A 15,862-nucleotide genomic window follows, 5' to 3' on the forward strand; every position below is an offset into this window, starting at 1 on the left:
CAGTAGGCGATGAGGAAAAGACTTGTGAGAGTGAGACACACGGCTGCACACATGACAGCGGGCCAAACGTGGCTCGCTCGAAGAGGAACGAGCACGATGATGAATCAGAGTGGATGACAGCCGGAGGTAAAATTGGTAGTGGACTATTTCTTTGAAGAGCTGGAATGTATTAGTTTTAAGTGAAAGAGCTGGCTTTCCCTGATGTTTCGGTTACTGTATGCTGCTCATGTGTTCCAAGAAAAAGAGAAGGATTCAGCCAAGTAAAAGTGTCACATTAGAGACTGAGGTTTTGTCTGGGCTGGTCCTGTATAATGAGCACATGTCCACTGAAAATAATGGAACAATTATCCATCTGCTGGTGTGAAAAAAAGACAGCCTGTCTGATCTAAACCCATCTCTGATATTAAAAAAGTCACCTTGGGTTTAATTTAAATACATCCTCTTTTTCTGCAAACCAGCAGTAAACTGGACACTCACCCCTTGCTGACTGGGTGGCCTGCTCTGCCTCTACACCACACCAGCATGATGCACTCCAGCAAGCGAATAATCACCCGCAGTCACATTTAACTGACAAATAAACTCCACTAGACAGAGATGACCTGTTACTTGTACACAATTTTCAAACTCCTCTCTAGTTTTTTTTTTTTCTTCTTTTGCACTCCATTTTTTAGTCTTAGGGCTGTGATCAAAATGCAACACAGCTGCTGAGGCAGTGAAGCGTTGGCCTTTTCTTCCTGCAAGACCCTGAGCCAAAGTCTGACCATCTGTTTCATGTTAAGATATACAGGTTGCCCCAGCAAGGAGTCTTTTGAAGTCCAATGAGGTAATAGATACATTAAATGTGTAAGAAATCCATTAAAGTTATCATATATCAAGACAAATACGTTGTTCTGCTGTGCAACAGTCTGTGCTATGCAACCATGACATCCTGTCTGAATCCAGCCTGAGCTTTATCACCAGCTTATGTTTGCTCTCTTTTTTTCTCCCCGTATTTCCTGCTGCATTAAAATAATATTGAAATGTATAAAACACAATTATAGTAAAGTGAAAACTATACCGAAATTGCCTCCAAATCTTACACAATGTTACAACATTATAAAGCTATTTGACACACATTTATAGGATATCAGGCAACAGAACTATTGCATATTATTATAACAATTCAAAACAATGCTATTTGAAAGGTGAATAATCATACAGGAGGCAGCAGCTGGCATATACAGACACAACTTTTTTTTTTTTTAAGCTTCCAAAGAAGTGATTTTTGAAGGACTTTAAAGCAACTTTCTCACTTTCCAGCATACACAAACTGACAGAAGTCAGACTCCCTCAGCTGCCGTGGTCCAGCCATCGTGATCGCCGGCCTTCAGGCAATTTTACTCCAGTTTTCAATTTCAATAATTACAGGCAAAACTGCCTCCTAAAAAGTATAACCCTGGGCACAGAGTAAACATCATGTCAGCAGCAATGCCAAGGAAACAATTTACGACAATGTGAAAGATGATATTCTGTTTTGTGTGGCTATTCACGAGGGAAAAAAGCTCTCTCAGCCACAGTCTAAAAGACTTAATCTTATTTGGTGGGAATGTATCTCAGGGCAGACGGAGAGAAGACAGCAAATGTTTTTATCAAAATCCTTCTTCTGGTGACCGGTGTGCAAGACGATTTATCTCAATCATGTTTTCCTGATTTTACTGACAGAGTTTTCTAACTACATCACCTCATTGCAACACAGACAAATCAAAACACATACATGTATATTTCTAAGCTGTCTTTCTAGGTTAGTTGTGATCCACACCAGTGATCACACCTCACACAGGCTCTTTTCATTACTGGATGTTTGCCTGTCTGAACACATGTGGTCAACATGCATCTCTTCATTGTTTCCATGAGGGAGCAGTCAGAATGGATGACTGTCATTGATTTACTGTGTGTGCTATTGTGGAAATAACCCCATAGAGAGAAAAAAACCAGTCCAGAACAAAACAGCAAAAGTGAACAAAACCGATCATTTTTATTGACCAAATGTCACAGTTCCACTGTTACATCCTACAAAATACAAACAAGTTTGTTCATACAAGCACTGCTTGTAATCGTCTACACAACCTACAGTCTTGATGCAGACTGTAAATGGACGATCCTACTGACTATGGCGAAGTCGTTCTTCACAAATTCACAACCTATGTCCAGCTTCAACGTTCAGTTACAAAAAATAAATAAGACATCAAAAGGCCTTTCTTCTAGTAGTTACTAAGCTGTTGTCTGACTAGACTGCAATCCTTATTCGCATCCTGCCCCCTAGTGGCTCAAACTAACTCCTGCCATTTACTGTCATGAGAAATTGTACTCCACTGTCACAGATATAGGGGGTCAGGTTCCACGCTGTAAGAGCAGGAAAAGGTCACAGCCGTGAAATTGACAGCTAGCCCTGCGCGTAAAGAGGTCTCATGAACATTCCTAAAATATTTCTCTGCTTGGAACAGTCCATACATCAAGCCTGTGACCACAAATGCACTCGTGACGGGCAACGTGCTGTTTATGTGCCCTGAGGCGAAGAAAAAGCAGATGCCCACTCGTACTGGGAGCATCCCAGTAGATCACATTAATAGGAAATAATGTGTCAGCTATAAATACTGCAATCTAAGCCCCAGCAGGCAGCAGCAGATGTGATTTTGATTTAAATTAAATACGTGGGTTTGACAACCAACATGAGATAAAGCGACAAAGTAGACATTTGAAAATATGTTGGGAAATGCGTCAGATTTCAGTTTGATCTCTTTTATGTATCCTCTTCCCATTACAGTCTTCTAAAGAGAAACAGCTCGTACAATGAAAAGAAACGCACAAGACTTGCAGAACTGATGACAAATTAGAGCAAAAAATTTTGATATACAAAAATTCAAAATAAAATAAAGACTGCACTTTCTCCTTCAAACTCTGATTATTCATATAAAGACTGGATCCACCTGATGACAATGGGATGAAGTAGATTATAATGACATAAGGCTAACTCTCCAGTTATTGATCCTGAAATGGCTCACTATCCTGAGCATGCCAGTTCAGTGAATCTAAACTTTTGTTTTTGCACTTCTTGCATCCACAGATGTACTTCCCAGATTTAAAAGACCTGTTTGCATAAGATATTAGCAGGAAATTAAACACTGCGGCTGTGATGTATGGCTTGAGGTTCTGTGGAGGATGAGGAGGCATGTTCTGGGTGTCTTATAATAAAAAGGTGTTCAAAAAATATCTCTATATTGTGCTTACCAGTGTTACTAAGTTTAACCTCCATCCTGAAGTACGTGTAAGACATTGTTTATATCACTCACAGAACATAAAAACCCTCTGAGCAATGCTTCATCAACTCATCAGAATGACATCTTGAGATACCAAATGACAACACACAGCATGACTGCCACTGTAAAAAAAAAAAAAAAAAGTTTGGTTGCCCTCAAGGCAGCGGAATAAAGCCAATATCAGGTGCATCGCCCATGATCAGCGTGACGCGGCTAAGCGACGGTGAGGGAGAAGCCAGACGGAAGGCCGGGTTGATGGAGTGCAGCGAGTCCCTCTTGCTGCTTCTGGTGAACGGAGGGCAAGGTCCGGCCACGGACTGGTGGGCGTGCTGTCGTGTGCAGCCAGCTGTGGGCGAAGGCTCTGCGGAGGGTGCCATGTTGCTGGAAACCTCCGGGACCAGGGGGGTGGTTTTTGGGGTGCCAGGAGGGCAGAGGCCATGAAAGTCAGAGGAGTGGACCATCCTCTCCAGCACGTCCTTGGTGCTCTGAGTGCACTGCGTGAAGAGGAAGAAACAGATTTGTCAAAAACAGAGAAAAAGCGCAACGTCATCAGTTTGTGTTGTGAAAGGCAGAGCTGCAATGACACGAGAGTAAAAAACGGGACAAACATGTACGGAAAATTCTGCAATGTGATTAAAGGGGTTAGTTTGGAGCTCATCCACGGCACAGTGGAAGCAATGATCGCACTGGTGACAGCGTTGTCAATAGACTCATATGGAGAAGCATGGAGGAAGTGTGTTAGATGCAGACAATGGTAACAGAATGTGACCATATGGAAGAAGGGTAAAGATGTGCGTGGTGAAGCTGCTTCTTTGTGCGTTTCTTCTGGCTCTGAGTGGAAAGGGAGATAAAGTTTATGCAGATTGCTCACGTCACCGTGCATGCACAATAAAGCCCCATACAGATGAGAACACCATTTCATCTTAACTACAGAGAAGGACAAGAGAGGGAAAAAAAAAAAATCATCAGCCTCCAAAGACGAGCTCCATCCAGTACTGAGTGAGATGTTAATGAGAGGGCGAATGAGTGGCAAGTGAAGCATGCACAATCACAAGTAAGGCAGTGCACCCATCCACACAATCACTACAAACCAATCACAAAATCTGTCCCAACTGCCCTTCGATTTATTATGCAAGAAATGAAATACGAGATTCCTCTAAAAGACTTGCGAAAGAAATGACAGCAAACCTAAACACAAACTACAGTATGAAAGAAATCACAGTGAGCGCCGTGCGGAGAGATGTTGTGATTGGTTATACGTTCGACCCTACTCTTACCATCAACCGTCTACATGCAGCAGTGCCTTTCAGGCTGTGCAGGACAAAGCAAAATCCTGACAGTTCTCCTCCTAGCGGGGTGGAATGGATACAGTACAACACTGAGCATTAAATCTTACATACTTTTATCATTTAAAAAAAAATAAAAACCTCAGAAGACACAACTTTGCCAAACATCTTAATATCTGCAGTCAGGCACATGAAGACTTGAAGAAATGAAGAAGCAAAATAAACTTAAAACAGAGACCAAAATCCCAAAATACAAAAATAATGTTTATTTAACACATAAAAGAACACTTATGCTTTTTAGATAAAATAAAGTAAGTGAAAGTGGTGATCTTTCACAGATTTAAAGAAATAAAGCAATATAACTAATAATATACGTAAGGAGTTTGATACATTGACAATATTGAGTGACAAAAATATTTAAGGCATGTGACAAATAATCTGTGATAAAGTGCTGATAAATAAATCCTATGCAAACCTTTTTCATGTTCTAATATAAAGCGATAATTGAGTAATTTGTATGCATACACCTTCACCATAACATACAAGCAAACTCAGTAGTACATTAACAAGGAGGTAGATACAGCAACATGTTGAATTTCTATGTAGATAAGCAAACATAAAAACAAGATTTCAGATATCAAAAAGGTGCAACAATAAACGTGTTTACTGTCTCACAAACGGTCAGAATATATCTGCAGCGGTCTAACAGGGTAACTCAGCAACTCAACAATGACCGCAACAAATGATTAAGTTTCAAGCTGTTAAAACTCTGTGTTTGCTTTCTGGCATTTTAACTGCTCAGTGATGCCAGACAGCGTTACAAGTGACTTCCAAGACATTTTGTTCTAAAGCTAAAAGAATAAATGACACAGCAGTATTATTTCAGCATGTTGCATGGTGATAAATGACCTCTTCAGCAGAGGTTTCTGTTGAACGCCGGCGCTAATTGTCAAGCTTAATCATTTCTACATGAACATGAGGTTTTATCATATGTGTCAATTTAAAGCTATTGTAAGCTGAGCCCTAGTAATGTTGTTCCAGACTACTTAATAGGCCATTCATTATTAAAAATTCAATTCTATCTAGTTTGCATAGACACTACGTATAAAACATGCAACTTTCATAACACTGGGCAAAGATTCACAGTTCAGCATGTCGGCAACTCTGCTTGATGGACTGAAGCTGGAAGTCTGGAGATGAAATAGTGGACACACACAGTGGAGAAGGCACACTAGGGGGGAGGGGGGGGGGGCAGGCTAACAACAACACAGGGGCTATGGGACAATCAGGACTCAGGAGGGACCACAAGCTGGTTCACCCTACCATGTGCGTGTCATTCTTGGCCGCGAAGGGAGGCAGCTCTATCTCCAAGGCGCAAGCAGCAGGGATTGCTTCATCAGGAGGCAGGAAGCCTCTTCTGTCGATCAGACTAAAGGACATAACAGAGAATTATATTACAAAGTGCTGTAACAAATACTGTAACTGTATCAAGGAAATGTTCTTCAGGCATTTCCACTGATACTAAATAGAGGAACATGTGTCTAGATTTCTAGAGAATGTGTGTGACATGCGAGGCGTGACCTTATGGGATGTGTATTCCTGATATCACTTACCTTGGAGGCATAGGGCCACATAACGTCACACAGCAGTTGGTTATAATGCTGTTGTAACTGTATGGGTTCCCAGACTCCTCTGCACCCCTTTTACTTGACCAGGAGCCCTTAATCTGCACAGTTACCATAGACAGACAGCTATCAGTCAGTGGACTCATTTAACAAGTATGAATTGAAATGTGTTCATATTGGGCTTTGAGCACTTACGTCTTCATTTGTTGTGAGGTTGGAGGCTACTAAGTAAGTATGGAAGCCTGAGAGGCCCAGAATAGACCAGATGGAGAAGAAACAAATCACCAGCTCCACCACAGTACACGAGGGAGAGTCAAGGAAGGATAACATCGCTGTGATTACTGAAGAGTGATGGCAATTAGAGCGACATGATCAACATCTATGACAAGGGTGAATAAGTGTGTGTAATATTTCTGTGTCAACATGGTTGCTATAATAACATCTTGAAGGACCACGTTATTGTGTAATTTGGCCACAACTCATACACAGACACTTCACATCACAGCAGACCATTTTCCAAGGAATACTTAAAACTATTTAGATGAATTTTTGTGTTACCTTCCAAGTAGTTTTAATTTGTTTAAACTTGAAACTTCCCTGGAAATGTATGACAATGAAATGTTCGTTTCAAATTACATGATGATGATTTGTAAAAATGCTGTAATGGCTGCTAACTAGTAAAGAGCAAACAATGTTTGTGTTCTTTCTGAATTCAGGAAAAACACACAGAGACATCAACACAATGACATGAGGCAGCAAACCTACAACTGGAAAGCCATCTGCCTAAAAGCACTGATCCTATTAGGCGCAAGCTAAGCCTGTGGAGCAGCGGGAAATGCCTTGTCAACAATGTAACTTGTGTTATTTCTTGGCATGAGACAGCAGCACCGTCAAAAGACTTCATCAATCTCATAAATAGTTTGATTATGTGAAAATTCGGTATGTACAAAGGATATCTGGCAGGGCTCTCCTGGATGGCTTGGACAAGGCTTTTACCCGCTTGAGAACCTGGAGAAACAAAAACAGACAAAGCAGAAACAAAATAATCATAAAAATGTGTTTTGTTTTTTTTTCTTTGGAAAACAGGACAATTACGTGACAGCTACTAACTGAGCACATTTGTCTTCTTGCTGAATGAGAATACTTACGCAGAGTAATGTGTGTGATGACACAGCCAAATATGAAAGATGTCAAAAAAGACAGAGAGATGATGAAGCTGTAGAAAAAGCGGTAATTGCGCTTGCCCACACAGTTCCCCACCCACGGGCAGTGGTGATCAAATCGCTCTGGGGGTGAAAAAACAGTATACACAGCAGACATTAGAGACATGTTTACAGAGGTCATAAGGTATAGCAGTAGTAAAGGTTAAAAGCTAACTGGTTTACATTAAATCATTCATATCATTGAAGCAGAGGAAAAAAGACTAGATCTTCTGAGTCAGTCAGCAGGATTGGAATTAGGGTCAACACGGGCATCTTTTAATGGAGCTGTATTCACTATAGATACAATACACTCACTCCAGCACGTAGATGTGTCCATGCTTTTGTTGTTTCATAGTCAAAACTAAAATTTGGTTAAGAGCACTATCTTACTATTATCTGACAAACACTAACCCTCACTCTCAATCAATCACCCTCACCCTAAAATTAATACATAATCAAATAAAGGTTTTCCTTTTCCACTTAACAGGACAGACCCATCAGTCTGGCAAGAGACACTTTACAGTCACAAACTGGAATCAACTGCTTGCTTTATGTTGCCAACTGATGACCTCATACTGTAAAGACAACCCACTCAATCACAAACTATACAGATCTGATACACACAGGCATAAAACTGATTTTCTTTTTTTACATAAAGATGCTCATTTAAAGACAGCTGCCAAAAATCATACATTTCATGTGAATTTAACATCATTTTGTTGTAAAGGTCCTCAGTCTATATATGGTAAGTGTATTGTTTCAAAACACAGATAAGTTGATTGATCTAGGAAGCAGTATAGTATGTTCCTCCTTGCAAAGGCATTAAGTTGTTAAGTTTAATTAGTGCAGTTGGAATAAATGGTAACTTCCCACCACATCCTTACCGACACAGTTGTCACACAGGCTGCAGTGGGAGGTCCGAGGAGGCCGGAACATTTTACAAGTGAAGCAGTATTTAAGCTTTACCACCTGCTGGTTGATGAGGATCTCCTTGGTCCGCGGAGGAGGGCGATACGTGGAGGATCCTGAGGTATCTTAAAGTAGAGAAGCACATAGGGAGAAACTTACTGAGAGACTAGAGGGACATCAGTTCAAAACATTTCACCCAGAAAGCAATCAAGTGAAGAGTGAGTGAGGAAGGAAAAATAAATAAACACAAGTAAAAAATGTCTGACTTTTGCACTCTTCAACACTGACAAAGTGTAAGCTGCTTAGGTCTCTGTCTGCAGTTCAACAACAAACAGTCTCTCAAGAGTTCCCCCATATGGCAAAGCTCTTCTACCCCATCTGTCCCACAGTGAGTATGCAGTTCCTGGGTGTCCCTTACCTATCTGCTTCTCTATGTCTGCAGCCTCATCTGGGGTGGCCCTAGGTAGGATGCCAGGGTCTGTAAAGCTGGTTCTCAGCAAGGAGATGACCACAAACACAAAAAGCACCCCACCAATCACAGGTATGAAGACGGTCAGATGGTCTACCAGGAAAGGGCAACTGAAAAAGAAAAAGATGAGCTTTGTCACACAACCTTTAATCCTTACGTGTGTTCTCATGGAACAAATACAAATAATACAGGATTATGCAGTGACAACCTGCACACGCACATCATCAGCAGAGACCTTGAAGTTACATTCAGGCCTCGCAGACAGACAGACAGACAGACAGACAGACAGACACACACACACACATACATACATAAAAATGATATTTCTGGTTGCTTACTCGAATGCAAAGAAAAGGCCACAAGTGACAACAATAAGGCCCAGTGTCAGAGGGAGGACACCGCTCTGTCTGGCCAGGATGATCCGTCCATCGCAGTAAAATCTGTTCTTCCCCGGGAACACTTCCCATTTCCTCCGCGGCCGCTGCGCTTTCTTCTCGGTGTGGTTTTGTGCCGACGACGGCGACACCGCCAGCGCCCGCGGGTCGATCTGCTGGTACTCGCAGTTCTTCATCATGTAAACAGCCTCGACACGTCTCGGAGGTAGCTAAAGGCACACACGAAACTCTCTTTTCTCGCCGCGTTTTTTTTTTTCGAGAGACAACAATGTCACGACTCAGTCATCGTAGGGGGGCTGATATTTTGATGTTTCCCATCCTGAATGCTAACGCTAGCTAGCTAGCGAACCAGTAAAGACATTCTTCTCCGTAGTTGAGTTTTACAAGTTGAATCCGCATCCGAGTTGACTCAAGGTTAACTACCATCTTTGGTAGTTACATTAAAGCTAAACACAGATATTGATAGTCATTTGGTTATTGTAACTCGCCGTTTTTGTCCAAAATTAAACACAAACAGACGAGCTCCGATTCAAGCGTCTTGCAGGGTTGTGTCTAGATGGTAACCCTAGATTTGCGAGAACTCTCGCGAGATTTATAAAGCGGTAGTAACTTTAACCCTCACCATGTTTCAAGTAATATTATTAACTCCAACTCTGATCTTTCAGTAACCCTAATATAGTGAGTTTTGTGCCTAAACCTAACCAGACCTTAACCACAGCGTTGTCACACCATAAAACAGTGAGACAAGAATATTTTGAAGCGACTTGCGAGAGTTCCGCAAATCGAGGGTTACCATTGTTCGCGTTTCCTTTTGTTTCCGTCAGCCAACGCACGTTACAGCGTGGATGTAGACGTGACCACGCAGGACTCATCGCAGATCTGTAACTGCGCAAACGCCTCAAATGAACACTAACATGATTTGTAGATCAGTGGCAAACAGCAGCTCCAGTACAATTCTAATCTGTTTGTACTGGCATCAGCAGCCCTAAATATTATGTTTTCACCACATTAATTTATTAAAGCCTGTAAATAAAATATAACAATTTATTTCTAACAAGCAAAATTGTTCATAATAGACCAAAAAGAAAAAGTTTTCCTCTAGAGACCTATAGTCATACAGAACTATGAACAGGCAGACTGCATGACAGTACAAGATATGGTGTTTATAGTGTCCAAGTTCTGTTATTACTATTTTATTGTTCAAAAGGAATAGAATAATATTTCAAACATGCTAGCCTAAAGGTAGACACCATAATTGCTTTTTGTAAAGAATATATCAATAATAACACCCTGCAAATACGACATGCCAAATGTAGAATAGTTTGCCGTCTGATGTCCTGACGTACCGTTCCCTCTTTGTGTACTGTTGATTTTGCCCTCCATCTCTTTCATTAGAGGCATATTGGGAAGGAATGTCTTAATGGCTGGTATGAACAGGAGAAATTATTACAGCCAGCAAAAATTGTTTCAATATACATATGGGCCTATGTGTAATGTTTTGAGACATACTCGAAAAAATGTGTATCTATCCTTTAACAGGTGGAGTTTGACTACCAGGCCAGTTCTCCGTGTGTATGTCGGCTGTGACATATTTATTTGTATTTGTCAAATTTGTTGCGTGGGAATGTTAATGATTGCAACACATTATCAGAGTTGTAATTATTTGACTTCTGATCCATGTAGACTTAGTTATATTGACAGTATCAATTGAAAATAAAGGCCAAAGAAATGTAATCCTGTAAAATATAAAACTAATTAGACTGTTCAGCAGAGATACACCTTGAGAGAACTGTTCCATTATGAGGAGAGATGACTTTGCTCATGAAAAAGCCTTGCAGGTGTACATACACTATGTGTGAATCAATCTTTAAGGCCGTCTTGCCAATGCAAAAGGTTCTTTACTACAAAAACAATATACAGCAGTTTAACATTTATCACATAAAATATTAACTTTATAAAAAATTAAATGAACTTAAAAGAATGCTTCAGTAAATTGAGGAAACAACAACTTTATTTTTTCATTCACATTAAAAGCCCCAACATAAAACCTGGAATAATTATTCCAAACATGCAGTGCAATATTAAACAGAATAGTTAAAATTTCAATGCTCCAGCAAGAAATAAAAATATATTTTACCAGTACAACCACAGTTCTTCCCAAGATTTACAACCATACAGTAAACAGTCAAGTTTCAGTTGTACTGTACACAAGTTTGTTCTCAAACAATTACAAAGACATTTAACTAAGATGTGCAAATAAAACTTCTTGACTATTGCATGAATAAATCTGCATAAAAATGTAACGTTCTATATAGGACTGGGCAATATGAGAAGAATATGAGGCACGGCATTTTTCATACTTTACTTGGCTTTAGATTTGTTTTCCCCAAATAAAAGTTAGTGATTTTTCTTTTTTTAAATACAAGTGACAAATTGTGCTATTTAAATAACCTATTATTTTCATGACAAATTCCTTTTAATGCTCTTGCAACAAACAATTTACCAATCTTTGGTTTAACAAAAATCTACTGTTGATGTAGTGTAAAAACACCTGTATGTGGATTTATATAATTTGGAATAAAGCCCAATTCTACATAGAAAATTTGCATTTAATGCTCAGACTAATGTCTAAATTCAAGTCCATGGCAAGAAGTTACAATGCAGTGTGAGGCCCAGCACCCAGTAAGAGAAGAAGTATCCCAGTATGCTCTGTGTAGTGGGAGAACAAGTTTTAAAGTGTGGCAGCAGTGCAATGACGGGGTTTTGAGGTGTATGCTTGCATCCATTTCTGGAATGTGTCTGCATCTGTATGTTGGGCGTCGATGTTTTCCTTCGATGAAGAAGTGGCTCGTTGAGGAGGAGGAGATGAGCGCTTATCCAGAAGGGCACAGGAGACGAGGAGGCCATGAACCTGGTTAGAACCTAGAAATGCAGAGTTAAATGAGCAATGAGTGGAAATTAACAGTTGTTCATCACATATTTTATTAAACAGATTCCACAAGAAGCTTACAATGTGATTTCCTTACCTGCACATGCATGCACAAGGTCCCAAACACCAGGAGTACTGTTGAATGTACAATATACACAAACACTCTGGGGTTGAAGAATCCCGGTATGGGTTTGTCATGTCCTTTATTTACACCTGTCTCCCAAAGTCCAAGTCTCAGACACAGTTCTGGATTTGCTTGGAAATAAGCATAAGCTGCCATTACACCGAGAGTAGCCATGGGTAGAGCAAGAATAAAGTTTGGTATCTGCCTCAGTTCAAAGTAACGGAGGAAGCCCACATCCCAGTACACATCCTGGATGTGAGAATAAAGCAAGGGAAGCGGTCTCATGCACCAAAGGGGTGGAGGACTATTTTCATCTGGGACCCGGTAGCCCTTCCGTTCAGCCAGCGATAGAAGTGCAGGGGGGATCCGCTCTAAGGAGACTGATGGTGTACAAAACGTCCTATACCCATAGTACTGGAAAGCACAGAAGGGAAGGGCAATAATTGCAGTTCCCAGAAGAGAGGTGAGCAGGAGACGGATGATGACCCAGATGTAGTGGAAGACTTTACTGTGGCCTTTTGTTGTTGTGCGATATACACGAATCTGGGAAATGGCGTGCAGTGATGGAAGATACAGCAGAAATCCTATGTTAACAAGTCCGTTAGATCGTGCTGCAGTGGCTATACTGAGAGCCAGGCAGGCTCGGAAGGTGAAACCTTTCTCCAGGAGGAACAGGCCACCGAAAGTGAGCGCGGCAAACAGGCTCTCCGAGTACCCAGCGGTCATGAAAACATTTGCAGGCGTGACGCAGTAGAGCAGGCTGGAGAGCAGAGCGAGACGCCTGTCCTGCAAAACGATTCTACTGAGCGCGTGCAAGGCGACCACGCTCAGCAGGAAGAGGGCACTGTTCCCCAGAGCGACAGCCACCAGCAAACGCCCCCGCACACTCAGCCAGCTGCTCAGGGGCCACAGCAGTGTCTCCGCCAGGCCTCGGAGGATGACGGGGAAAAGGGGGAAGAAAGCAAAGTTGTGCTCATAGAGGTATCCCCTCTCGGCAATGAAGAGGAAATGCTCGGCGTCCCAGTGAGAGAGTCCGCCCAACAACCACTCCACTGCAGAGTCCAGGTAGAGAGGCTCCTCTGTCCGTGGGGGCCTGAATGCATCAGCATCATGGTCAGGGATGGCAGCATTCAAAACAGCCTGAAGAAAAACATGTTATTTATTAAATATATTGCCTTTATATGCAGAGTTTTGATGAGAAACAAACTACACAGGTGTGCAGCCACTTAGAGCCACTTAGCATATGCAGTAACTTATGAATGTATTCCCTAGAGCATTGTTCATTGTCTACCACACAAATATACTGTATATTACTGTCAAGGTGACTGAAACGTTCAGGGAAAAGTAATGTTAGTATGAGCTGGTAATGCTAGATTAGCAAATTTGTCACATTTACAACAGCCAACTTGCAAAAGACTTACCTGTAAAAACAGTGAGAGGCCCCTGGTAACTGTAGCAAACTCCAGAACTGCTCTGACATCCATAGTCATTGATTAGACAGACAAAATCTTGTTATGAGAGGCCTGAGCATCCTCGCTGCTACGATACAGTCAATACTGGACTCGTCATATTTTCTATAAAACATAGCTAGCTAAGAAAAACTACTCGGTAAATGAAAGATTCTACAGTTTTCCGCATCGACATTGGTTTGAAAAATTTAAGAGAGGGTAAACATTGATGTTATTTGATAGCCAACCGTCTTCTAGCAGCGTTTGTTTTCGCTCAGGTGTAATCTTTGTCCTCATCCTGCTGCAGGCTGCTGCTGCTGCTGGATCGTTTCGAATGGTCGTGTCTAGATGGTTACCCTACATTTGCGACTCTCGCGAGATTTGTACCCGTTGTTTCTTCGTTGAGCGCGTTGTACAACATGATTATGTTTTATGATGTGACAACGCTGTGATTTAGGTATAGTCGTATTTAGGCACAAAAAAGTACTGGTTAGGCTCGGGGACAGATCATGGTTTGGATTAAAATGATCACTCTCGCGAGATATTTCGCGGGTTTTCACGGTTCTGGGGTTACCATGCAGAGACGACCGTTTCGAATGGCTCTTTTCACTTCCGGTGTAACCGCAAACCTCTTTAAAAAATAATGGTTCACGGGATGAAGAGTGCCCTTTTGTCTCGATTCTCCTGCACACCACGCAAGCTTCATTTTCTTAATAAAGTACTATGGATTGTAATAAAGGTAATAGCATATTCCAATTTGTCTTTTATTGACCTAAATCTTATGCTACGTTCATGTGCTCCTCGGATGGTCCCTATAGAGTTCAAGTCGCTCTTACGACTTCGGTGTGTTCATTAGCTTTTCAGTCATAATGTGGAAACAACGCTACAAAGGAGATGTGTTGTATTTTGTCCCAGACTTGTTGCTGCACCAGTACATTCATATCAGGGTTAATGATAATAAATGACTTTTCTAACTGATCTAGGTCACTCTACGTGGACAGCAATTGATGAGCAACGGATATTACAAATTACATGTGAGCAAAAGATTGATATGTAATACGTGAGTAAGAAGTTTCTTGCCATCAACCAAATATTTACTTTCGTCCGCCGTGTTTATGTGTATATGACGTCAACTTTCGGCAAGTCGTTTACCAAAATTTTCGCCGACTTTCCGACTTGAAGGGGCGTTCACGTGAATGAACCCAGATGGGAACTCATTTTTCCGATTATTCCGACACCACATGAATGCCACAGTATTACCTGTCCGTCTGCTCTGACCACGCTGTTCGCGACCACGTGACCATCTTCCTGTCCTCCAGCAGGCTGTGCTCCACACCGTCTCACGGACTCATGGTTTTATTCCTCATTCAAGCTTCAGTGAAAACACTATTCTGGCTTTATAAACTTAGTATTTTACATTTGATTGGCTCGGAATTAAGGTGAACATTTGACCATTTGTAGGTAATCTGAATCTCATAAATGTTGATTTAAAAGTGTTTTTTTCGTTTCACGTTTCGTGATACTGATACACATTACATGTGTATATAATAAGTGAAAATGTATATTAAGTTATTTGTGTTTGCCCCCTGTGAAGGTGTAAACTGAACTTTGTTGGAGCATAATGCGATAAATGTATGCAAAGAGAAAAAAGCCTTCAGTCCATGTTATGAAGTAGGGCTGAACCATTAGTTGAAATTTTATCACAATATGGCCTGTAATTTTCAAATCACAGGAGGTGCAATATTTGATAAAGGCAAAATGTGAGTCAAAATACCATTTTGAATTAAATATTGTGCTGCAGGGAGGCTCCTGGTCTACATATCATATTATGAAGATTTAACATCTTTGTTTGGTACAGATCCCTGCAAAAATCATACCATAATCATTTTCATATGTTCTTCAATTGAAATGAGAACAATGATGGAACAATTATCATTCCCTCTAACATCCCAAATCATACTGCAATTGCAGTATCAGTCAAAATAATTGGAATTATACATTTTTTTCAAAACCATTCAGCCCTAATATAAAGCCTGTTAAAATGTGTAAAACTCACTGATGGTGTAAGTTAAAGGTAACATTTACGCATTGTTTTACTGAAACATAGAAACTGTAATAAAGGTTTTTGCAAACACAATGAATTCCATATGAACATTAAATCCACTGAATGGGACCATGT

The 15,862-nt window shown here is 40.9% G+C and overlaps 2 protein-coding genes across 3 annotated transcripts; both read right to left on the reverse strand.

Annotated features, from left to right (window-relative positions):
- Positions 1-1,990: 1,990 nt before the first annotated feature.
- zdhhc18a (zinc finger DHHC-type palmitoyltransferase 18a) lies at positions 1,991-9,995 on the reverse strand. Of its 2 annotated transcripts, XM_067601990.1 has the most exons (10): positions 9,126-9,991; positions 8,737-8,897; positions 8,294-8,443; positions 7,356-7,493; positions 7,164-7,215; positions 6,403-6,505; positions 6,196-6,308; positions 5,906-6,011; positions 4,574-4,644; positions 3,722-3,790 (listed from the first exon to the last, which is right to left on the reverse strand). In XM_067601990.1, the coding sequence occupies exons 1-9, from the start codon at positions 9,359-9,361 to the stop codon at positions 4,603-4,605; spliced, it is 1,101 nt and encodes a 366-aa protein (XP_067458091.1). In that variant the 5' UTR covers positions 9,362-9,991; the 3' UTR covers positions 3,722-3,790; positions 4,574-4,602. The 2 variants fall into 2 exon arrangements, with proteins under 2 accessions (XP_067458090.1, XP_067458091.1); XM_067601989.1 differs by lacking the exon at positions 4,574-4,644 and having other exon boundaries at positions 1,991-3,790; positions 9,126-9,995.
- A 1,176-nt stretch (positions 9,996-11,171) lies between these two features.
- pigv (phosphatidylinositol glycan anchor biosynthesis, class V) lies at positions 11,172-14,278 on the reverse strand. Its single transcript, XM_067601994.1, has 3 exons — positions 13,657-14,278; positions 12,209-13,375; positions 11,172-12,104 (listed from the first exon to the last, which is right to left on the reverse strand). The coding sequence occupies exons 1-3, from the start codon at positions 13,723-13,725 to the stop codon at positions 11,817-11,819; spliced, it is 1,524 nt and encodes a 507-aa protein (XP_067458095.1). The 5' UTR covers positions 13,726-14,278; the 3' UTR covers positions 11,172-11,816.
- Positions 14,279-15,862: the final 1,584 nt, after the last annotated feature.

Source organism: Thunnus thynnus, chromosome 10, assembly GCF_963924715.1.
Source record: "Thunnus thynnus chromosome 10, fThuThy2.1, whole genome shotgun sequence".
In the NCBI taxonomy this organism is placed as follows: domain Eukaryota; kingdom Metazoa; phylum Chordata; class Actinopteri; order Scombriformes; family Scombridae; genus Thunnus; species Thunnus thynnus.